A 25,160-nucleotide genomic window follows, 5' to 3' on the forward strand; every position below is an offset into this window, starting at 1 on the left:
TGGTTGCCTAGGGCTGGGGAGAGGGGTAGTGGGGAGTGACTGCTAATGAGCATGGGGTTTTCTTTGTGGGGTGATGAAACACTTCTAAAACTGGATTATGGTGACAGCTGCACAACTCTGTGAACAGACTAGAAATCCCTGAATTGTACATTTTAAATGAGTGAATTGGATGGTATGTGAATTGTACTGCAATAAAGCCTTTCCTTTTTTAAAGTAAATTACCAGAGGTTGGAAGCCAAGGAGTATTTATTGACCATGTACACAGGCATATACTAAGTTCTAGGTGAGGTGCAATGTATAAGACAAAAACCCTGACTTCAAATTGCTGGCAGTTCAAGAGAAAAGGCATCTATGCAATGTATCAATATTACAATGCCCTTTTGCTTTATGGATATGGGTCTTGTCCATAAGACACATGTGGCAGTCAACTATGTGAACCAGGTTTTCTAGATCATAAAAGCTACTGGGCCAGGGCCAGGTGAACATACAGGCCCTGGTCAGATGGATCCTGCTTCCCTCCGCTGCCGGGGGCCTGCAGAGGGTTATCTTGTGAGAGAGAAACCTACAGGTATCTTCGGGAGCTGAAGCCGAGCCTATTCACTTATAACTGGAGTAATGTGAGTACATGTTTTCTAACTAAACAGAAGCCAAGGCAGTCTGACAAGCCTTGGCTGAGCTAAGGCCACCAGGGGGATACCCAGGGTAACCAAATATTAGTAACACAGGTTTTCCTTAGCTTCAGCGGCTGAAGATCTGGTCTGTTCCCCCACCAGGGAGGCTGCCGACACTGGGTCCCCTCCCTTGGCCCTCTAAGCTTCGATGGCAAGGGTCACTCCACTTTAGGCGGGCTTGAGAGCTTTGCCAAAGAGACCAAGCCCTGCTCTACCTGTTCTCACCTAGCTACACAATCCAGACAAAGGACAGCAAGAGAGATCCTGATGACGATCTGGGAGAGCGATGGTCATGACAGGGTAAGATGTGGGTTTTAGAGGAAGGCTGCAGGAGACACGATCCAGGAAAGGGGACAGTCTCAGAATGTGAGGCTGCGCAGGGTAACCATAACACCAAAAAAAAAAAAAACTAGAGAGGGCCAGGAACCCGCTCAATGATTTACAACCAGGAAGGCTTTTTGGAGCTAGCATTTACCTTAAGTGAAAATTGAGGAAAATGCTGTTCTAATGCACTCTGTTGTACCCTGAGGCTAATGGAACAGAGCCCAGCTCAATGTCCAGTGAACCCGTGAGCACAAATGCCTCATAGAACCTACAACCTGGAGGGCATGTCGGCAAGATGTCTACTTTTTAACCAATGTGTGAATTCAGCTGAATTTTACAACAAGGGTTTATATTCTCAAATTTTCAGACAGTGGTGGCAATCAAAACTTAGACTCTTACTTAAACTCATAAATATTTACTATTTAGCTAGAACTACAAGAAAAACCCTGGTCCATGAAGTAGAAAATCCCATTTTGAGCATCACAAACTATGCATCATTGCCTGAGCTGCCAAGAAAGAACAGATCATATTTGGATCATGTGGCTTGGGCCCACAGTGGTCTGATGAACCAGCAAACAGTTCAATGCCATAACCCTACAGCCAAGCTGCCTCAACAAAACTGCATCCCTAATGCATCCCAACAAAACAAAATCTCTAACATGATACTGGCCTCCTTACCTTTCACAACATCAGCAACGTTGCAGGTGGGATCAATACTTCCGATGTGTTTCGGATGCACAGGATTGGTGTCACCGCCAAACAGAAGTGCTAAACACACCCAAGAGAAAAGAGAGAGGATTAAAAACACACCCGGCTAGGATGGTCAGGCAGAGGAATTCGGGGCTTTTAAGTTTTGAAACGATCCTCTCATTGTGAAAGCTGTTTTAGCAGCCACAGTGACTTAGAGTAACAGAATCCACTCAACTGGTTGGTGATCAGTTATCATACAGTGGAGGACCTGCCATGCCATGAGACCTGCCACGTGCAGTTAGCCGGTCCTAAAGCAGCAACATGAAGCACATATCCAACCTGCTCTCCCCGACCCAATGTGATCTGGTTGAAAAACTGCTTCCTTTCATCCTGAGTCAAGTTAACCCACCTTCTCAGCAATATCCTAGACAGTTATTCCAACATTCACTAAATATTTACAAAATAGTCTGCAGCGTTAGGCTAGGCTTACAAAGGGTCTTTTACCATGAACACTTCAAATGCCTCGATCATAGAAGTTACTTTCACCATACTACACTATTTGTGCAAGCATTTTTAAGAAAACACTCAACTACTTTCATAATATACAAGGTTGGCAAAATTTTACTTCTGAAAAAAACCCAAGTTGTGGTACATATATACAATGGAATGGAATATTACTCAGCCATAAAAAGGAATGAATTTGAGTCAGTTCTAGTAAGGTGGATGAGCCTAGAGTCTCTTATACAGAGTGAAATAAGTCAGAAAGAGAAAAAAAAAGTATCAGATATTAAAGCATATATATGGATTCTACAAAAATGGTACTGATGAACCTATCTGAAGGTCAGGAATAGAAATGGAGATGCGAGAACAGACTTATGAACACAGCAGGGAAGGAAAGGGTGGGACAATTAAAGACAGTAGCACTGACACATACACACAAAGTGAAGTCGCTCAGTCGTATACAACTCTTTGCGACCCCATGGACTGTAGCCTACCAGGCTTCTCCATCTATGGGATTTCCCAGGCGAGAGTACTGGAGTGGGTTGCCATTTCCTTCTCCAGGAAATCTTCCCGACCCAGGGATTGAACCCTGGTCTCCTGCATTGTAAGCAGACGCTTACCGTCTGAGCCACCAGGGAAGTCCTACAACCATGTGTAAAACTGACAGCTAGTGGGGAGTTGCTATATGACACAGGGAGCTCAACCTGGTGCTCTGTGACAACCTAGAAGGCTGGGATGGGGTGGGAGGGAGGTTCAAGAGGGAGGACAATTTATACAATTGTATACTTTATAATTATAAAATATGCATAATTTTGGATGATTCTTGTTGTTGTATGGCAGAAACCAAGACAACATTGTAAATCAATTATCCTCCAATTAAAAATAATTTTTTTAAAAAGGCAAAAGGAGACCCCTTCAAAGAAAAAAGCAATCTGAATGCAAATGTTTATACGTGTGACTATTTTTAAGTCAAACAAGAAATGGGAAATAACTTAGACTCCACGAAAGGAAAATGCTTAAATAAAATAGATGAAGGTTTTAATTATGAAAGAGGACAAACATGGGCATTAGGCCAATATGTAAAGTGCCAATTGATTAAGTGGAAGAAAAACAAGAGATGCGCAAGTTTAATGATCGAAAAACATGTACATGGTTTAATGATCGAAAACCATGTGGACATACATATTCAGGTCAGAAAGAAAATGCAGTTATCTAAGTAGTTTAATTCAATAGTATTGGGGTTCTTTTTTTTTCTTTTAAATTTCCTGTAAATTGCCAAACACATTTTCAACAGACACACATTTAGAACAAACCCACATTTAACAGCTGCATAACGTTTATCCAAATAAAGTAATATTACTAAAATAAAGATGCTCTGTCCATTTTCTGACTCAACAAAGAGGATGAATTCGACTCTAGACACTAGATGCTTTTTCATAAAAATTATGACATTGGACACAGAGACATGCTGAAAATGAATTTAAAAGTTTTTGTGGAGAGAATTTTAGTTATTCTTTTCTTATCTGCTTATCAGCCTAGAGAGGAGAGTAAAACTCTCAATACAAGATTAGGGTTTGACAATTCCACGTAATCTGATTTCACTGATCACTGTGATATGTAAGATCAATTGCTCATATTGCCAACATGCCAATTCAATATTCTCAGTATCATTATCTCAGGTTTGTTTTTAAAACCAAAAAAGGAAACCATGTGCCATACTGGATAAAGATTAGAACTGACTCTAGAGACACTGAAAGCATTCAGAGATGAACACCAGGCTGCCAGGTGCCTGTCAGATACTATGCCCCACCAGGAACATAACAGCAGAGGCTTAAAAGGCAGGCAGTGGTCCTGTCTGTAATATGAGTATCCAAAAAGCCTTTCAAGGATTTCCTTTAACTGAGAGTTCTAAAGATTAGCTTTTTCATAGATAGAACTCACTTAGGAAAAACTGACCTAGAAGTAAAATTTCTAGACAAAAATGCAGATCAGTAATTGAAAGTGAAGCAATAGGAAAACATTTGGGTGAAATAACTCTGATTATCTTTTCAAAACTGGACCAAGAAAACCCAACTTACTGTGCTGGTTAATAAGCATGCGGAAAGAGATGCGGTTGGTATAAAATCGGTCCAGAAAATACTGGATGTTACTGCTAATGAATGGATCAAACCCAAACTTCTCCTTGTACTCGATCACTCCTTGGGCCATTGTAGGAACCACATCATTGTGTCTATTTCTGACTTTAATTAGGACTTGGAGAAAGCTGCATGGGAAGGAAACAAAAAAAGTGGTCAGTCTTTATGTTTCATGGACTAATTCACAAATTTCCCAGCTTTATTTCAGAACTATTTACCTGCTGGTATTTTTATAGGCAGAACCATCATTATCATCATAGGCTACAAGGAAGTACTCACAAGAAACTAAAGGATTACCCAGTTTTTGCTTGAAACTTTCTATAGAAAGTCTTCCTTCAGAAATACTTCTTAAATAAAGAAACAGAATGCTCAAATACCTTTTTAGGAATCCACTGACTTTCTAGATAAATAATTACATATGAAACAGACCCTATAAATGTTTGCTGAATACACAACTGCAGAATTTATTGATGTTTCTTCTGACAACATGAAGACAATACCAAAAATCTCCAAGGATTTATGATGGACTCTTAAAAAGATAGCTTCCATGAAGAAATAAATGGTGCCAAACTGTTTAAAAGCAAAAATTTGAAGCAAATTTCTCACAGCAGTACAATAGTGATGGAACACAGATAGAACAAAGGTGATTAAGACAAACCTATTCAAATATTTGGGTACATTATTGTAAAGGTGTAGAGGGAAAACTATATTGAGACTGGTAACTAAGAACAGAAAGGCAAGTCAATGGAACCAAATAAAAACCTTGGAACCAGAATCAAGGATGAATGAGAAGGTGTGTGTAAAAATTCAGCAATATTGATGATGAAGTGACAATGTAAGTCAGTAGGGAAACAAATTAGTTGGGATAGCTGACTAACAATGTAAGTCATGCTCCAATTTTAAACCTTATGCCCAAAAATGGATTAAAAAACTTAAATGTAAAAGGGTGAAATTGTAGAAAAGAAAGAAGAAAATCAGGTGAGTAAGTATATAACCTTGGGAGTAAGGAAGACTGTTCTAAGCCTAATACCAAAGGCAGAAACCATGAAGAAACAAATCATAGGCCTGTCTAGGATCTTGGCAATCTTATAAGGACACAAGAAAAGTTAAATCTGAGAAATATACATTCACAAGAGTTACTATTCTTAGTAAAGGAAAAGATGACCACACTCTAACAGAAAACTAGGCAAGGGGCCTGGTATCAATAGAAAATGTACCAGAGGGCATGCAAATGCCAATAACTTTACCTTTGAAATAATAAAAGGAAAGCAAATTAAAACAATGCAACACTATGCTTACCGGACTGGCAAAGAATAACCACTGCTGGCTAGAGAGTGGGCACGTAGCTGATGAATTTCTAGGGGCGACTGAGCAGCCTGTATCAAAAGCCCAAACAAAGTTATTCCACTCCCAGGAACTGACTCTAGGAAAAGAACTGGATAAGGTCAACAACCGTATTTCAGAGCTGTTCTTTAGAGCACTACTTAGGGTAGCAAGAAGACCACAAACTATTCTAAACCCAGTAACAGGAGATCAAGTCATCTGACTTATCTACAGGCGGACCACTATGTAGACCTATAATACTGACACTGTTATTTTTGTAAAAACCAAAACAAAACATTCTGTACATATAGAAACACGTACGCCAAGTTAAAAGTATGGATGGAAGGAAAATGTTAACAGTTTAATTTCCAGTAATGGAAATTTGGAGTGACTATCTGCATAGTCTTATGTTTCTCAATGATGAAACTCTTCTGTAATAAATACATATGTACAGAGACAGCAAAAATGAATAAGTCAACTCAGAAATTAGAAGGTCAAAATTATTCATGAGAAATTTTCTAATGGACCATTTATCCTTTACATAATGCTCTTCCCAATGTAATCATAATGAAATATTACTAAAGTGTAACAATTCATTACAGTAGGAAAGTGACTCAACTTATCTGTAGGGAGGAGACTTGCCTCAATGGTTCAATTCTCAGACTACTTACCCAATCTTCTGGGGCTCCTTTTCTTTTTTGCAACAAGTCTTATTTAATTTTACATTTTTGGCCACACCCAGGGCTTCCCTGGTGGCTCAGACAGTGAAGAATCTGCCTGCAATGCAGGAGACCTGGGTTTGATCCCTGGGTTTGGAAGATCCCCTAGAGGAGGGCAAGGCAACCCACTCCAGTATTCTTGCCTGGAGAATTTCCACGGACAGAGGAGCCTGGTGGGCTACAGTGCATGGGGTCACAAAGAGTCGGACACAACTGAGTGATTAAGCACAGCACTGTGGCACATGGGAGCTTAGTTCCCTGATCAGAGATCGAACCGGCACCCCCTGCATAAGAAGACAAAGACTCAACCACTGGACCACTATGTAAGTCCCGGGCTCTTCTAAACTTTGTCACTATGATCAACATCCTCATCTTCCTTGCTACTTTCACTTTACTTATGATTTCCCTGCTCACGACTCCTATATAACCTCTCACTGAGCAGAAAAGGCTGCTGTGATGAACAGGACTCCCCATTCCTTCCTTTACCACAAGCATCTGGCTTCTACAACCTCAAGTCTCCCAACTAGCTTCATGGCAACCTGGGCAGGTTACTGAAACTCACTGAGAGCTGTTATCATTACGATCTTGTACACACTGGATCCAGAAGTTGGCAGCTTCTAAAGGCTTGTGTCCACAAATTACAGGACTGCAGGAAGTACACAGCAGAAATGTAATATCACAGATGCTCACAAACCTTCATCCCCAAATCTGAAGCTAGAGAGGTCAGTCCTTATTTGCAGGATACCAGCCAAACAAACTGTCACTAGCTAAGGACTTTGGTGAAAACAAAGCTTCTGGATTCGATTCATTTAACTTCGATAACTTAAATGACAGCAAAGGCCTGTAACAAGGAAAGCGTTATAGCCGGGGCCCTAATCCAACGCCTCTTCTTCCACATTTCATAGACCCATTAAGAAAACATCTCACGAAGTAAAAACAGGTCAGGACTTTTTTTCCTTTGCATTTTAATTTACAAGTACATCTGACCTAGCGACTCAGACTCAGACCAGCAGTTCTGGCAATATGGTGCATTGCAAAGAACAACTGTACTGAGGGAGAGTGAATATGATTTAGAGACTCAGCTCTGCTCCAAACTGACGTTACGATCTGGGGGAAGTCACTTCCCATCTTGGACCTCATTTTCCTTATCTGTGAATTGAGACAGCTGGGTTAAATGCCTGGAGCTAAGGTCACTTATGTAATGTGATATTTCTTAGTTCTTTTTATGGAACACCTACATGTAAGGCATTTGGCCACAATGATGTGGGCCAGGTTTCTACTTGGAAATTCCTCAGCACAATAGGCCTGCTGTATGCATTCAATGATGGGTACATGAAAGAGGAGAAAATTAATGGGAAGAGGACACAATTTCTCTTGGCTGGGGAAAAAACACACTCAGAGCTGGGTGTTTTCTGGTTAAATGAAAAAGAAAAACTGGAAATATTTTCCATCAGCATGCAAATTTAGCAGTCTCCATGCCTAATAGCAGCAATGGAATTCAGAATAGTTATGTTAATAGCATACTTTTATGCTTCTCCATAATAAAAGCATTATCTTTTCTCTGAGCTCAAATGTAATTACTGCATTGAAACTTTAAAAACAAATTATAAGGGACTAAGTACATAAACTCATGTATACACAGAGGTCAGTGCATTCTTAAAACTACCACTAGGTGGAACATTTACTGCAATATTTACAGTGGGTGCCCAGCACCAGTTCACCAGAAAGAAGCACAAGTATTAAGAATTAGATCATGAGGTGTAATTTGAAGGGTCTCCTGGTACTAGTTAAATTCTTAGCTCAAATTTAGAGTGGGGAGGGAGGTGGGAAGGGGGTTCAGGATGGGTAGGGGAAGAGACACACATGTATACCTGTGGCCGATTCATGTTGATATATGGCAAAAACCATCACAATAAGTAATTATCCTCCAATGAAAAATTAATTAAAAAACTGCAATGTTGAGCTGTTACCCATTAAGAAACCTAATGCTTCCATCCCACTTGTACTTCTTGGCTCTCAGTGACGTGAGTTCCATTTACCAAAACATTTTTTTGACTTTCAGGTAAGTTTAGTATCCTACTTACTTATCCAAGACCTGCGGATCTTCAGGGCTCTTATTTTCATATTCTAGAAGTTCAAGAAAACTCTGCATATACCTGAAAAAGAGATACTGTGTTAGTTGCCTACCCAACATCCAGCCTCCTTCCCCTCTTCCTTTGTCACCAGCCAGTTCAGTCATGTCCAACTCTTTGTGACCCCATGGACTATACAGTCCATGGAATTCTCTAGGCCAGAATACTGGAGTAGGTAGCCATTCCCTTCTCCAGGGAATCTTCCCAACCCAGGAATCAAACCCAGGTCTCCCACATTGCAGGCAGATTCTTTACCGTCTGAGCCACCAGTGAAGCCTTGGAATACCTTAAATTTCCACCCAGGTATCCATCCAATCCCCTCGCTCTCCCATGGAACTCAAGTGCTTCAGGGGAAGCTCATACTATGCAGAGCTCCTGAGTGGCCAGTTTTCCTCTGGGTAATCCTATTCCTCTTGTCACTAATTCCTAATTGGTCTGATAGTCCTGGTCTAAGCCTGTCACTGCACTGCATTCCCCCGAACTCAGGGGTTGGCTCAAGAATGGAGCCTCAATTCAGGCCACTAAAATGAGAGCAGATTTGCTGGTGGTCTTTGGGAGAGAGGTGCATGTAAAGCCTGCAACTGCTGCAGCTATTCTGTCACCAGGAGAAAATCCAGTCAGGACAGAGGACAAGATGGTTGGATGGCATCACCAACTCGATGGACGTGAGTTTGAACAAGCTCCAGGAGTTGGTGACGGACAGGGAAACCTGGCCTGCTACAGTCCACGGGGTCGCAAAGAGTCGGACACGACTGAGTGACTGAGCTGAACTGAATGAAGTCAATCCCATGGAAAGTAGGACCTTGAAAATCTCGTGACTCTCTGAATTACACCAACTCCAAAAGCTCATCCTATGGGAGGATCTTAGTCACCATTTATTGCTTCAGTCAGGCTTAGTTGGATTTTCTAACTTGCTAATACACATATCCTAACTGGGACACCAAGTCTATAGTTTGATTACCAAAAAAAGTGCATAGAATATTTAATAAGCAAGTGTGTGACCCTGAAAAGGATGCTAAGAAGTTAGAATCAGAAATAAAGAGGATTCCTTCTTAGAGTTAACCTAAATTCATCAACATGTAAATGGAAGAGAAAGAATGCCTCTTATCAGTTCAGTTCAGTTGCTCAGTCGCATCCAACTCTTTGCGACCCCATGGACTGCAGCACACCAGGCCTCCCTGTCCATCACCAACTCCAGGAGTCCACCCAAACTCATGTCCATTGAGTCGGTGATGCCATCCAACCATCTCATCTTCTGTTATCCCCTTCTCCTCCCATCTTCAACCATTCCCAGAATCAGAGTCTTTTCAAATGAGTCAGTTCTTCGCATCAGGTGGCCAAAGAATTGGAGTTTCAGCTTCAGCATCAGTCCTTCCAATGAATATCAGGACTGATTTCCTTTAGGATGGACTGGTTGGATCTCCTTGCAGTCCAAGGGACTCTCAAGAGTCTTCTCCAACACCACAGTTCAAAAGCATCAATTCTTCGGCGCTCAGCTTACTTTATAGTCCAACTCTCACATCCATACATGACTACTGGAAAAACCATAGCCTTGACAAGACGGACCTTTGTTGGCAAAGTAATGTCTCTGCTTTTTAATATGCTGTCTAGGTTGGTCATAACTTTCCTTCCAAGGAGTAAGCGTCTTTTAATTTCATGGCTGCAATCACCATCTGCAGTGATTTTGGAGCCCCCCAAAATAAAGTCTGTCACTGTTTTCACTGTTTGCCCATCTATGCCTCTTTTAGGCCCTTTGAAACAGGTCCTGTTGCTGATTACCAACATATCTCAGTCAGGGCCAGCGTAAGCAATAATGTGTCCAGTAAAGATCTGGAGAATGGAGGAAATAATGCGATTCAGGATTCCAATTACTTAGAGGTGTGTGAGCTCTGCTTTGGGTCTGAACACGTCTGAACAAATTATCCCTTATCCCAATTATTTTTAGTAACTAATTACAACTAATCCTACTCTTCTGCGTGGGATAGAGGATGAGGGCATGCCAACAACTAACCATGACCGTTTAGCTTATAAACACATAAACAGGAATGATGTCTTATTAATCAGCCTCACCTGAACTTTGTGACAATGCATGATACTAAAGCATGTTCATCTCGGGATAATTTTTTAATATGGTTTCTGAGCATTTAAGGCTATGAATCAGACACTGTTAAAATCATTAGGTCAAGCCATCCTAAGAGGCCACAGGCAGCCATCCACAGTGATGCCCTCAGGCCTGCCACATGTCAGCAGATTTTCAGGCTGGCACACCATCCTTACGGAAGGGGATGTCATTTAAAAAAATGTTATAAGTGGAAAGAGGTCGAAGATTATGCTGAGCTTCTCATCCTGCAAGTCAAGAAGGCACAGAGAACACACTGACTCAGGTGAGCTTCATGGCCCAGTATACTTAAGATTCGCTTTCGAGAAGAAAAGGAAACGACAGGTCAAGATGACACATGCTCCTGAACTGGATTCCGAGATTGGGGCGATACAGTAATACTGAAAGATAGCTAGCCTATCCAGAATTTCCGGCCCAGTAGCAGGCCCCTAATAGTGCTTATATACTTTGTGGTGGAAAATCTCTTATCATGGTCTCAGAGCAATAAGAAAGTCTCATGCAAGCAAGAATAATACTTGCTGCTTCTAAAACAAGCTATGAGTTCAGGGCAAAATCCAACTGACTCTGAGATGGAAGCCAAGGTCGCTGCCTCTCTGAGCTATCCTGGGTCCTGGGTCTGCTACCCCAGCCACGGCTGCCTGTCTGGGAGAGGAACTCAATACTGTACCTCTAAGACCACCCATAGACTGCTTCTCAGATGACTCATTCTCAACCCTAAGAATGTACTATAACCAGCATTACTGAGGAATGACTGGTGAATGGCTATCCTCCAGTAGCCCGGTCTAGCCACCAACTAATGAATGGTTCCACTCTCCTTGCATCCGGCCTCACGCACTCCTCCAGCTCTCTCCATGGGGACTTGCTCTCTGCTTGGAGAATACAGAGGAGACATGGAAGCATTTCCATGTAAATCCCTTTCTAAAAATACACCACCTGGTCTTCCCTCCTACCATTCAGCCACTGCCTCACACTCTGCCTACCGAGTGGGCAGTTCAGTCACAAACTCAACTTCCTCAATTAGACAGCACATGCTTTAAGCATCACATTAAGTTATCCTGTTAAGATTTTTCAGACTTTTCATGGGGCAGATGAAGCACAGCAGGTAGCTGATCTTTTTCACTTGGGATGCTCCCCTTCAAATGACTTAATTTGTCCTAAAATAAGTATGATCTTCCAAAAACTTTTTTAAAAGGAAAAACAGAAAAAACCATGACAGAGACTGGATCAAAGTAGCAACATTCCCCTAGTCAAAGAAAGAATTGGGAGACCTGCTCACAGGGGCCACTGCATTGGTATTCTTTCCATAATTTTCTTCACTTCCCTATTTTTTTTTCCAATAAAAATCACATTTATAACCGAAAAAATTTTAAGTCAAGAAAGTGTCTGGTACAGTTGAGAAGTTATTTCCCTTAGGACAATTATACACTATGTTGAGACTTCTCCACTACCACCCCTCCCCCTCAGAAAAACTTGGGACTTCACTGGTGGTCCAGCGGTTAAGACTTTGCCTTCCAATGTAGGGAGTGTGGGTTCAGTCCCTGTTCAGGGAGCTAAGATTCCACATGACTCAGAGCCAAAAACCTAAAACATGCAACAGAAGCAATGCTGTAACAAATTCAACCGACTTTAAAAATGGTCTGCGTCCAAACCAAAAAAAAAAAAAAAACAAAAAAAACTTAAAACTCTCAATTACCTGAAAATTCAGATTTATAACCAGAAAAAAACTGAAAAGTCAAACAAGTGTCTCGTACAGTTGAAAAGCATTTTCCTTAGGATAATTACACATTGTTGTATTAGTTTAGAAAAAAAAAAAAAAACCCTTTAATTACCTAAGAAACCCAGCTATCCTGAATGAGTAATACCCACAGGAAGCAGTACGTGTACTTTTAGGGAGAATGGTCCCAATGCCAAATGTCCTGAGCATTCTGGGTAGACCCATCTGCCACATACTATGTACTTACCAGCTCTGAACCAATCCCACCGAAGGGCGGTTAAGCAAGTTCTCCGGCAGAAGATTAACTTCTCTCATTGTGTTAGCCAGGCGCACAGGAAGCTCCTTTCGTAGGAACATATACGAAGTTTTCTCACACGCATTATCTCTCCCTATTAACAGATGAAAAATGTTCCGTGATTTTATACCCTAACAGATGGAATAATAAGGGTTCTCGTGGTAGCCCTGGAGAAGGCGATGGCACCCCACTCCAGCACTCTTGCCTGGAAAATCCCATGGACGGAGGAGCCTGGTAGGCTGCACTCCATGGGGTCGCAAAGAGTCACTTTCACTTTTCACTTTCATGCACTGGAGAAGGAAATGGCAACCCACTCCAGTGTTCTTGCCTGGAGAATCCCAGGGACGGGGGAGCCTGTTGGGCTGCCGTCTATGGGGTCACACAGAGTCGGACACAACTGAAGCAACTTAGCAGCAGCAGCAGCAGCATGATAGCCCAGTGACTGGCTGGGAAGAAAACATTAAGTAACCCTGCAATCTCTAGTTAAATCTTTATCCTCTGAAATAGCAAGCTTAAGAAAATAATTTAATTAGAATAGAAAAGGAGCGTTTATTCCAAGAGGCAACCTCGAAAGCTGTGTTTTTTTCCTCCGCACAAATACATCCCTAGTGTTCCCAGTGGCGGTATAAAAGTGACCTGGGATATAATCGGAATTTGTTTTCAAATAAACGCTGTGGGAAAACTGCCATGTAGAAAACTAGGAGAACGTGTAAATTCACTCCTGTTCACAGGGGTTTCCAGAAGGCAACAAACCCATTCATTCCACAAACATTCACCTACTGTGGGTCGACTGCTTCCTAAGACTTTCTTCAAACATGTTTCTCTCAGGACCAGGAAGCAGCCACAGACCCTGGGTCTGACCGAGACACAGGACTCGGGAGGTGCCCAAGAAGCCAGCTCACAGGTGCCCTCAGCACTGGAGTGGTGGCACAGTGAGAGAAAAGATACCAGACCACGTGAAAGAGGAGACCCCGGGCCCCTTCCCTGGCTGCCACGTGACCCCAGCAGTTCCATGATTGGTCTTGCTCCCAAGCCCCACCCTGCTGTAAATCCAGCAAGGATGTGACAGCAAGGACAGGAGCTCTGGGGACAGAAATGTGCTTCAGCCTCAACTCTGCCCTTGTGTGGGGTAGGAAACCCTTCTTAAGCTTCTTAACTTCTGAGTCTCAGCTGCCTTAATCTGTAAAATAGGGATGAAACATCCATTTTTGTAAAGACGACACGTGACAAGTACAGAGCCTGATACACAGCCAAGTGTTCAGTGAATGTTAGTTCTTCTGTCCTGATACTTACAGGTCCGGCCCAACTACCTCACGATCGGATAGGCCTTCCCGATGCCCCATGTCCCCTGCAGGCTGCTGGGAAATGGGCCACCTCAGGGCCAGGCCCAGAGAGAAGGAAGCAGGGCTCACCTCCAAACTCTCTACTTTCTTCTGCCTATGATGAGGCAGCAAATTAGAGGTTCAGAAGTAAATCCATTCTAACACTTCCAGCCCAGTTCTGGTTTCTTCCTTTCCTGTCCTTACCAAGTGAGACTGGAAATAAAAGAATCCACTTTTGAGGCTCATCTGCAGAACCTCTTCTGCCCAATGCCCCCTGCCCCCTTCTCCATTTCCAGAAAAGTCAGAATAAAAGATTAAAGTCTTAACCCATCCCTCACTTTCCCCATTCTAATTGAGTAGTATATTGAAGGCCTCTGATAAATCTGTAATTAATCAATAATTCTGCTTTTCCCTTTTCTCCTAAGGGAAATACTGCAAAAAGGAAGAGAAGTGTAGCATCTCAGCAATGACCTTCCAACACTTACTCGATACACATTTATCTGGCTTAGATGATTAACACAATGATTCAGGCTGCTTTGCTTCAGATTATATATATATATATACATAAAATCATTCCTGAAATGTTCTGCATAAATATAATTTTTATGGATGAACCATTGTTCATCCAAGTGCATTAAAAATGCTGATATTTCAAAACAACTTGTGGTGAACCTCATTATAAAATGAAGGACCTATTATCGAAATTAAAATGGGCATGTACATCTGCATGTACCAGGAGAAATAGTTTGTATCCTGATTATATAGAAAGGACATTTTCTTTTTTAAAAAAAAAAAAAGCACAAAAGAAATGATGACGTTCTCCTTGCAGAAGGAAGTTAGGGAATGGGAAAGAGCGAGAACCCTGTGGTGTTGAATTGGAACTGGAAGTTATCAGCATGACCTCGGTCTTCTGAGTTTTGGGGGTAACAAAAGTTGACGTGCTTAAGTCGCCATGTCCACAGCATGAGGAGCCGCAGATGAACAGCACAGTGGTGGTGGGGTGGCGGGAAGCAGGATGAGAGGGAGGGCCAGGAGAAGTGACAGTGGGCTGGCAGCTGCCAGGTGACAAGGGGTGATCAGGTTCCCATCTGTTCTGGGAACCCACAGGGCTAGATGGCTTCTGAGTTGAAAGGTTTTCAGATTTTAGGAAGTTAAAAAAAATACATCCACTGCAAGAAAGAGTCCAGTCTACACAGATACAAGTGTGGTACAACCTGTGAACACCCACACCGAGCAGGGAGGATCATGCCCCAAGCCACTTCAGGCCAGGTTTTGCCACAGACTGAGTTTGAGCACCAAGGGTATGAAAAAAGAACTTCCATTTGTCAAGTTTTGTGGATTTCAGAATTGAGATCAAAGGTGACAGAGCCTGCAGAAGAGTAATGCCAAGATCGGATGCCAGAGATAGACTTGGGTTTAAATCCTGAGCGCCCACTGGCTTCACGAATGCCACCAAGCGTCAGGACACGTCTAAGAACCGGACAGAGCTCACAGAGGTTGCGGCCAGGGTTAAAAAGCGCTTAACATTTCACATGAACAGGTTCTTTAAATTGAGAAGAGGGGACTCATTAAAGCACAATCACTAATAACACCGGATGGTAGAAAGCACAACAGCCCGAGGCCCTGGGGTACCAGATCAAACGGACTGATGCTAAGCCCTGCGAGCGTGACTGCATTCCCGTTTAGCGAGGTCGCCTGTGCTCATTTGATGATTCTACGTAATTAAAAAAGGATTAAAAAGGATTAAAGTATGTTCTGTGTCCCTGCCACTCACTTTTCTTTTCTTCCTAAACAAAAGCCTTGAGGTTTGCATTGGTCAACCCTGCACTAACTAGAGGGCAACTAACTACTGGGTGTGGCCTGAATTAACCAAATTTCAGGAAGCTTTGATTCTAGCCTTCCTGGATGATCAGCCTTTCATAAACTAGTGTTGAAAGAAATCTTATTTGTCTGTATACCCATCCCCCACCCCCATGGCACTCACTGGAGTGCCTCACCTATGGAAGCTTTTCAATGATTTACTCCAAGTATAGAGAATACTTTCAGAAGTTTTTTTTTTTTTTAAGAGTACCTGCAAAAATCTCAGGTTTTGCCTCCTACATTCTAATTTAGCTTCAGAGATGAATTCTTTGTACTTGGATACCTTAATTATACATCAGCTTAAACAGGGGGGTGTCTTTTATCGTTAGTTAATTAGTGAGCCTAAAAATATATATGGAATGCCTGATTTTTTTTAACCTTTCTGTGGTTTTCCTCTTCAAAGTTTTTTGTCCTATGTGTTAATATGAAATACTCACTTTAAATCAAAGGGTTTCAACCATTTTTTTTTTCAGTTAACTTACCAAAAAGACACTTTGGGTTTTAATTGAATGTCCTCTCAAAAGGGTTGTGTTTTTCTAAGGCTTCTGGCATACTGAGTATTTTCCACTTATTCTTCCCAGTCATTTGACTTCATTTTTTCCCTGCTTACTTGGCTTCTCCACATTCCTTAATTTTGATTTTCTATTTTTATTCTGCATTCCTCCATGGACTTCATCTTATTCAAATTTACCAATCAAATCTTTCCCTAGTATTAGTTCAGAAAATGAAAAAGAAGCATTGGGTGAGAGGCATGGAAAATTGTCATTTTATGAATATAAATACACTCGTGTATTTATTCAATTTTTCCTTCTTTTTTGATGAACCTTTAATTCTCTTTTGTTTTCTGTTTGGTTTTCATACTTCATCCTTTCATTGAGAAGTTGGAGACCGTTACTACATTTGCAAAAAAATGTGATTGCTCTGTCTAGAAAGGTTCCAAAGAGCTTTCCAATTCACCAAGACACAGGATAAATAGACACAGAAACACAAATGACTTTTTCCCATAAATGACTTCTGATTTAACATGGTCACCAATAAGTGATGGTCACCAATAAGAAAGCAGCATTTGACCAGCCTTCTGAGAGCAAGAGTTCTAACTGGTTATTCTCTTTATCCAGTTTCCACTATGGCCTATATTTCTGGTGAATCTCTAATCCTCTTTTCGACCAATTTACAGCAAGTAGGAAAAAATTATTATTTCTTCAAGTAATGGAGTGATCTGATAAATAAAGCATAGGGCTGAGCACATGCCTCCCAAAACTGTAGTCTCCTGTCTGGATTACTTAAAGGCTATCTTTATCCACATCTTTCAGCTTTAATACTTGGTGGGAAATGTTTTGGGAACCAAAGCAAGGGAATCAGAGAATAGAAAAGCAACGCAAAAATAGAAAAATTAGCGGCAAGGCACCAAAATCCAACAGAATGATCAGCTCATTCTGATAATGCTGCTTTTTCTAAATATCAATTAAATGTTTGTGTTTACAATGCATTTTTACCACTAACCATGTTAGAACCGTACACGGAACAACAGACTGGTTCAAAATTGGGAAAGGAGTGCGTCCAGGCTGTACACTGTCACCCTGCTTATTTAACTTACATGCAGAGTACATCAAGTGAAATGCTGGGCTGGATGAATCACAAGCTGGAATCAATACTGCTGAGAGAAATATCAACAATCTTAGATATGCATATGATACCACATTAATGGCAGAAAGCAAAGAGGAACTAAAGAGCCTCTTCAGTTCATATCCGACTCTGCGACCCCATGAACCGCAGCACACCAGGCCTCCCTGTACATCACCAACTCCCGGAGTTCACCCAAACTCATGTCCATTGAGTCGGTGATGCCAGCCAACCATCTCATGTCGTCCCCTTCTCCTCCTGCCTTCAATCTTTCCCAGCATCAGGGTCTTTTCAAATGAGTCAGCTCTTTGCATCAGGTGGCCAAAGTATTGGAGTTTCAGCTTCAACATCAGTCCTTCCAATGAATATACAGAACTGGTCTCCTTTAGGATGGACTGGTTGGATCTCTTTGCAGTCCAAGGGACTCTCAAGAGTCTTCTCCAACACCACAGTTCAAAAGCATCACTTCTTTGGCACTCAGCTTTCATTACAGTCCAACTCTCACATCCATGGATGTGAGAGTTGGACTGTAAAGAAAGCTGAGTGTAATGGAAAATGGACTGTAAAGAAAGCTGACTGTAATGGAAAAACCATAGCCTTGACAAGACGGACCTTTGTTGGCAAAGTAACGTCTCTGCTTTTTAATATGCTGTCTAGGTTGGTCATAAATTTCCTTCCAAGGAGTAAGCGTCTTTTAATTTCATGGCTGCAGTCACCATCTGAAGTGATTTTGGAGCCCCAAAAAATAAAGTCTGACACTGTTTCCACTGTTTCCCCATCTATTTCCCATGAAGTGATGGGACCAGATGCCATGATCTTCGTTTTCTGAAAGTTGAGCTTTAAGCCAACTTTTTCACTCTCCTCTTTCACTTTCATCAAGAGGCTCTTTACTTCTTCTTCACCTTCTGCCATAATGGTGGTGTCATCTGCATATCTGAGGTGACTGACATTTCTCCCGGCAATCTTGATTCCAGCTTGTGCTTCTTCCAGCCCAGCGTTTCTCATGATGTACTCTGCATAGAAGTTGAATAAGCAGGGTGACAATATACAGCCCTGACGTACTCCTTTTCCTATTTGGAACCAGTCTGTTGTTCCATGTCCAGTTCTAACTGTTGCTTCCTGACCTGAATACAGGTTTCTCAAGAGGCAGGTCAGGTGGTCTGGTATTCCCATCTCTTTCAGAATTTTCCACAGTTTTATTGTGATCCACACAGTCAAAGGCTTTGGCATAGTCAATAAAGCAGAAATAGATGTTTTTCTGGAACTCTCTTGCTTTTTTGATGATCCAGCGGATGTTGGCAATTTGATCTCTGGTTCCTCTGCCTTTTCTAAAACCAGCTTGAACATCTGGAAGTTCACGATTCATGTATTGCTGAAGCCTGGTTTGGAGAATTTTGAGCATTACTTTACTAGCGTGTGAGATGAGTGCAATTGTGCGGTAGTTTGAGCATTGTTTGGCATCACCTTTCTTTAGGATTGGAATGAAAACTGACCTTTTCCAGTCCTGTGGCCACTGCTGAGTTTTCCAAATTTGCTGGCACATTGAGTGCAGCCCTTTCACAGCATCATCTTTTAGGATTTGAAATAGCTCAACTGAATTCCATCACCTCCACTAGCTTTGTTTGTAGTGATGCTTCCTAAGGCCCACTTGACTTCACATTCAACATGAAAGAGGAGAGTGAAAAAGCTGGCTTAAAACTCAACATTCAAAAAACTAAGATCATAGCATCCAGTCCCATCACTTCATGGCAAATAGGAAAGTGGAAACACTAACAGATTTCATTTTCTCGGGCTCCAAAATGACTGCCCATGGTGACTGGAACTATGAAATTAAAAGACGCTTGCTCCCTAGAAGAAAAGCTATGACAAACCTGACAACATATTAAAAATGAGAGACATCACTTTGCCGACAAAGGTCCGTCTAGTCAAAGCTATGGTTTTTCCAGTAGTCATATATGGATGTGAGAGTTGGACCATAAAGAAGGCTGAGCGCCAAAGAACTGCCTTTGAACTGTGGTGCTGGAGAAGACTCTTGAGAGTCCCTTGGACAGCAAGGAGATCAAACCAGTCAATCCTAAAGGAAATCAACCCTGAATATATTCATTAGAAGGACTGATGCTGAAGTTCCAATCCTTTGGCCACCTGATGCGAAGAGCTGACTCACTGGAAAAGACCCTGATGCTGGGAAAGACTGAGGACAGGAGAAGGGAGAAACAGAGGATGAGATGGTTGGATGGCATCACTGACTTGATGGACATGAGCTTGAGCAAGCTCAGGGAGATAGTAGCAAAGGACAGGGAAGCCTGGCATGCTCAAGTTCATGGGGTTGCAAAGATTCAGACTTAGTGACAGAACAACAACAACATTAAAATGGGTAAAATATAAGTGACAAAATAATATTTCAGGGGAATCTTTTTTGTTTTTCTTCAGTTGTATTTATAAGATTTCAATCTTCTGAAGACACTGAATTTTAGGATAGATAATTTATTTTAGAACTTACCAGAGCTATAAGCAATGATTAACTGAACAGTCCTTCCAAAGAAACAGTGGAGAGCTACCAAATGATTGTAAATTCAAAAGAATCCCTCCCCGCTCCTTCTAGCTTCATTTATACTTCATTTATACATTTATTCCCAGGCGGCACTAGTGGTAAAGAATCTGCCTGAAAATGCAGGAAACACAAGAGACACAGGTTCGATCCCTGGATCGGGAAGATATCCTGCAGTAGGAAATTCTTGCCTGAAACATTCCATGGACAGAGGAGCCTGGCGGGCTACAGTCCATGGGGTCACAAAGAGTCTGACCACCTGACTGAGCGCACACATACATACTTTGAAAATGTCTGTTTTACTCCATGTCCAAAAGTATTATTTCACTGCCTGGGAAGTTTTAAGTTTTCCTTTGGGAAAACATACTCCTGAATTTCAGGAGATCAAGATAGGTAGTAGGTTTGGGATCTAGCAAACTTGAGGCTGAGTCCACTCTAGGCCAGACCATTTGGGTTATTATTACTAACAGCAAGCCAGAAACTTCAGAGCCAAAGAGTGAAAGATCAGGTATCTCACACACGCCTCATTCCCTACCAAACTCAATGCCCCAACAACAGTCAAGTCAAAGTGAAAGTCGCTCAGTAATGTCCGACTCTTTGCAACCCCATGGACTAGACAGTCTATGAACTTCTCCAGGCCAGAATACTAGAGTGGGCAGCCTTTCCCTATTCCAGGGGATCTTCCCAACCCAGGAATCGAACCCTGGTCTCCCGCATTGCAGGCGGATTCTTTACCATCTGAGCCACACAACAGCCAGCTATCATACTATTTCTCTCAGCCCAATGTCTATTTTATTATGCTCACAGATGCTGTGGGTCAGGAATTCAGAAAGGACACAGGAGGTAAGGCTTCTCTGGAACCTCAGCTGGGAAAACTTAAACATTGGGGGAGTGACTGGACTGTCGGGAGCTGAAAGCATCCGAAGGCTTCCCACTCACAAGGCTTCAGCCGACTACTTGCAGACTGAGACTGCCCACTGCAGCATCTTCTGGTGGCCTCTCCAAGGGCCTCCTCACAGTATGGTGGCCTTGGGCTAGCTGGATTCTGGGATGGCTTCCATAAAAAAGGCAGAGGCTGCATGGCCTTTTATGACCCAGCCACAGAAGTCACACTGCTAGTCCCCTTCTGTCATACTCAAATGGTCTAAGCAGCCACAGCTTGCCCAGGCTTCAGGGGTAGGAGACCAGACCTCCTCTCCCGACTGCCCCCCACTTGGTGGAAGGCTGGCAAGGGCACATCATAGAATAGCATCACATGGCCATCTTTGTACAATGCCATCTGTCCTCTAAGATGTTCATAAACAGGTGTAGAAGATGATTTATTTCTCAAATTGCACTTCAAAGCACTCTTCTACTACCTGAATTTGTTTTCTTTGGAGTCATTTTTTGGCCATTTATTTTAGTTTCTCTCACTGTGGGCTCTCCTCAGATGGCAGGTAGCCCTTGCTTGCTCAGTGAGGCAGCCTCATGACTAAGGGAGCACCCCAAATGCCTCATGGATTACATAGGTCTTTTTGGTGGGGTCCTAACACCATACCGTGTCAGACTTTATTTTTGGGGGCTCCAAAATCATTGCAGATGGTGACTGCAGCCATGAACTTAAAAGACGCTTACTCCTTGGAAGAAAAGTTATGACCAACCTAGATAGCATATTCAAAAGCAGAGACATTACTTTGCCAACAAAGGTCCGTCTAGTCAAGGCTATAGTTTTTCCAGTGGTCATGTATGGATGTGAGAGTTGGACTATAAAGAAAGCTGAGCGCCGAAGAATTGATGCTTTTGAACTGTGGTGTTGGAGAAGACTCTTAAGAGTCCCTTGAACTGCAAGGAGATCCAACCAATCCATCCTAAAGGAGATCAGTCCTGGGTGTTCATTGGAAAGACTGATGTTGAAGCTGAAACTCCAATACTTTGGCCACCTCATGAGAAGAGTTGACTCGTTGGAAAAGACCCTGATGCTGGGAGGGATTGGGGCAGGAGGAGAAGGGGACGACAGAGGATGAGATGGCTGGATGGCATCACTCAGACTCGATGGACATGAGTTTGAGTGAACTCCGGGAGCTGGTGATGGACAGGGAGGCCTGGTATGCTGCGATTCATGGGGTCACAAAGAGCTGGACACGACGGAGCGACTGAACTGAACTGAACACCATACTGTAAGCTTCCCTTATTCACCTTAAACAGTTCATTCAGCATCTTTAGAGAAGAATCCTCTTTTTGCCCTTCACTTTGCCTAAGGGTAGCTGCCTGCCTACTAACGTTCTCATGGTCAGGTTGGAAGGTAACCCTTCATTTTTCATACTTCTGGTTCATTCTCCAATTTTCGTTCAGCCAGCTCTACCTGTTACTCCCGCCCTGTATCCCTGGTGCTGCCTTACTACGGTAGGAGACCCTCTGGAGGTCACAGTGCCTCCTGAGTAGGCTCTAGACTCCAGCTATCCAATATAGGAGCCATGAGCCATTAGGGAAAATGTGAATTTTCAATTACGTTATAATATCAATGATACATTCCCCAAGTGTGATCACTGTGTCATGGATATTAGGAGAACACTTTTTATACTTATATTAGGTTGGTGCAAACGTAATTGCGTTTCAGATTGTGAATTTAAATCATTATAATTAGGCTCAAACATACCTTTATTCATCAAAATAGGAACCGTTACAATCAACACATTTTTGCCAATGAGAAATAAGTTCATTTATTCCTGTAGCATAAAAATCCGTGCATTTTCTGCCTCCTGCTGGTTGTGGAAGCACTTTCCCTGCAAAAAGTTGTCAAGATGCTTGAAGAAGTGGTAGTCGGTTGGTGAGTGGTCACGTGAATATGGCAGATGAGGCAAAACTTCACAGCCCAATTTGTTCAACCTCTGACGTGTTGATTGTGCAACATGGGCATTATTGTGGAGAACTAGGCCCCTTCATCTTATTGATTTGTTGAGCATGCTTCTCAGATACAACGGTTTCGCTGGGATTCAAAAAGCTCTAGTGGATCAGACTGGCAGCAGACCACGAAACAGTGACCCATGACCTTTTCTGGGAGCAAGTTTGGCTTTGGGAAGTGCTTTGGTGCTTATTCTAGGTACAACCACTGAGTTGGTCATGGCCAATTGTAGTATAAAATCCACTTTTCATCACACGTCACAATCTGATTGAGAAATAGTTCACTGTTGCATAGAGTAAGTTAAGATAAGACAATACTTCAAAACGACAATATTTTTATTTGTGGTCAGCTCACGAGGCACCCACTGATCAAGCTTTTCCACTTTTCCAATTTGCTTTAAATGTCAAACGACCACAGAATGGTTGATGTTGAGTTCTTTGGCAACTTCTCACATAGGTGTAAGAGGATAAGCTTCAATGATGGATCTCAATTGGTCGTTGTCAACTTCCAATGGCCAGTCACTACGCTCCTCATCTTCAAGGCTCTCATCTCCTTTGCAAAACTTCTTGAACCACCATCGCACTGTATGTTCATTAGCAGTTCCTGGGCCAAATGCATTGTTGATGTTGCAAGCTATCTCTGTTGCTTTACGACCCATTTTGAACTCAAATAAGAAAATTGCTTGAACAAGCAATAAAGGTTTACTGTATAGCACAGGGAACTACAGTCAATGTCTTTTGATAACCTATAATGGAAAATAATTTCAAAAATAATAAATGTGTATATGTATAACTGAATCACCTTGCTGTGCACCTGAAACACTGTAAGTCAACGATACCTCAATAAAATGTTAAAAAAAAAAGTGGTCGAATTTGCTTTTTGTCTAACATCAATCACTTCCATAGTCTAAAATACATATAAAATACACAGCAAGTAATGTCATTAGCAAAAAAACAAATCGAGAAATGAACATTAAAATGATGTATAACATAACCACATTTATTTAAGAATGCATTCCAATATCAAATGGCAAAGTTCAACAATGCAAAACCACAATTACTTTGGCACCAACCTAATATGTAAGTATCTAGAGGTAGTCATTACACCTGCAACTTACTATCAAAGTGGTTTGGCCAAAAAGGTGTTTATGGAGAGGAAAGAAACATAGGAGTAGGATGGATAGAAGGGTAAAGAGATTGAAAAGCAAATATGTAAAGTGGCTGATAAATCTAGGTGCTAGACACAGGTGTTAACTGTATTGTTATCATTTTTTCTAAGGTCTGAAATTTTCGAAATAAAAATTTTGGTTTGGGAGAGACACTGTGAATAACCTAATTATCCAATAATAAGGGAACAGTCAAATAAATTACAATATTGCATATTTACATGGGGAAATACACAGTCATTAAAAGGAGTTTTTAAAACTCAACAACAAAAAAAACCAAACAACCCTATCCAAGAATGGGCAGAAGACTGAAACAGACATTTCTCCAAAGACGACATACAGATGGCCAACAGACACATGAAAAGATGCTCAGTATCGTTAATTATTAGAAAAACACAAATCAAAACTACAATAAGGTACCACCTCACATGGGTCAGAATGGCTATTATTAAAAAGTCTACAAATAACAAACGCTGGGCAGAATGTGGAGAAAAGGGAACCCTCCTACACTGTTGGTGGGCATATAAGCTGGTGCAGCCACAATGGAAAATAGTGCAGAGATTCCTCAGAAAACTAAAAATAAAATTAGCATATGATCTAGCAATCCAAACAAAACTATAAATCAAAAAGATACATGCATCCCTATGTTCATAGTAGCACTATTCACAATAGCCAAGACATGGAAACATCCTAAATGTCCACTGAAATATGAAAGGATAACTAAGATGTAATACACATATACAATGGAATGCTACTCAGCCATAAAAGAATGAAATAATGCCATTTGCAGCAACATGAATGCAACTAGAGATTATCATACCAAGTGAATTAAATCAGAAAGATAAATATCATCTGATATGACTTATATGTGGAATCTGAAATATGACACAAATTAACCCATCTATGAAGTAGAAACAGACTCACATAGACAACAGATTGGTGTTTACCAAGGGGGAGGGGGTTGGGGAAGGGATGAAGTGAGAGGTTGGGGTTAGCAGATACAACCTTTTATACATAGAATGGAGGCTTTCCAGGTGGCACAGTGGTGAAGAATCCGCCTGCCAATGCAGGACACGTGGGTTTGATCCCTGGGTCGGGAAAATCCCCTGGAAGAAGGAAATGGCAACCCACTCCAGTA

The 25,160-nt window shown here is 41.8% G+C and overlaps 1 protein-coding gene across 2 annotated transcripts in view; it reads right to left on the bottom strand.

Annotated features, from left to right (window-relative positions):
- PDK3 (pyruvate dehydrogenase kinase 3) overlaps positions 1-25,160 on the bottom strand; it is a 92,158-nt gene that overhangs the window by 51,674 nt on the left and 15,324 nt on the right. For both annotated transcript variants that reach the window (XM_061407820.1, XM_061407819.1), the window contains exons 2-5: positions 12,576-12,717; positions 8,448-8,519; positions 4,265-4,449; positions 1,674-1,763 (exon numbers count right to left, since the gene is read on the bottom strand). In XM_061407820.1, the coding sequence (XP_061263804.1) occupies positions 1,674-1,763; positions 4,265-4,449; positions 8,448-8,519; positions 12,576-12,717 (489 nt within the window). The remainder of the gene's footprint in view (positions 1-1,673; positions 1,764-4,264; positions 4,450-8,447; positions 8,520-12,575; positions 12,718-25,160) is intronic.

This window comes from Bos javanicus, chromosome X (genome assembly GCF_032452875.1).
Source record: "Bos javanicus breed banteng chromosome X, ARS-OSU_banteng_1.0, whole genome shotgun sequence".
Lineage (NCBI taxonomy): Eukaryota > Metazoa > Chordata > Mammalia > Artiodactyla > Bovidae > Bos > Bos javanicus.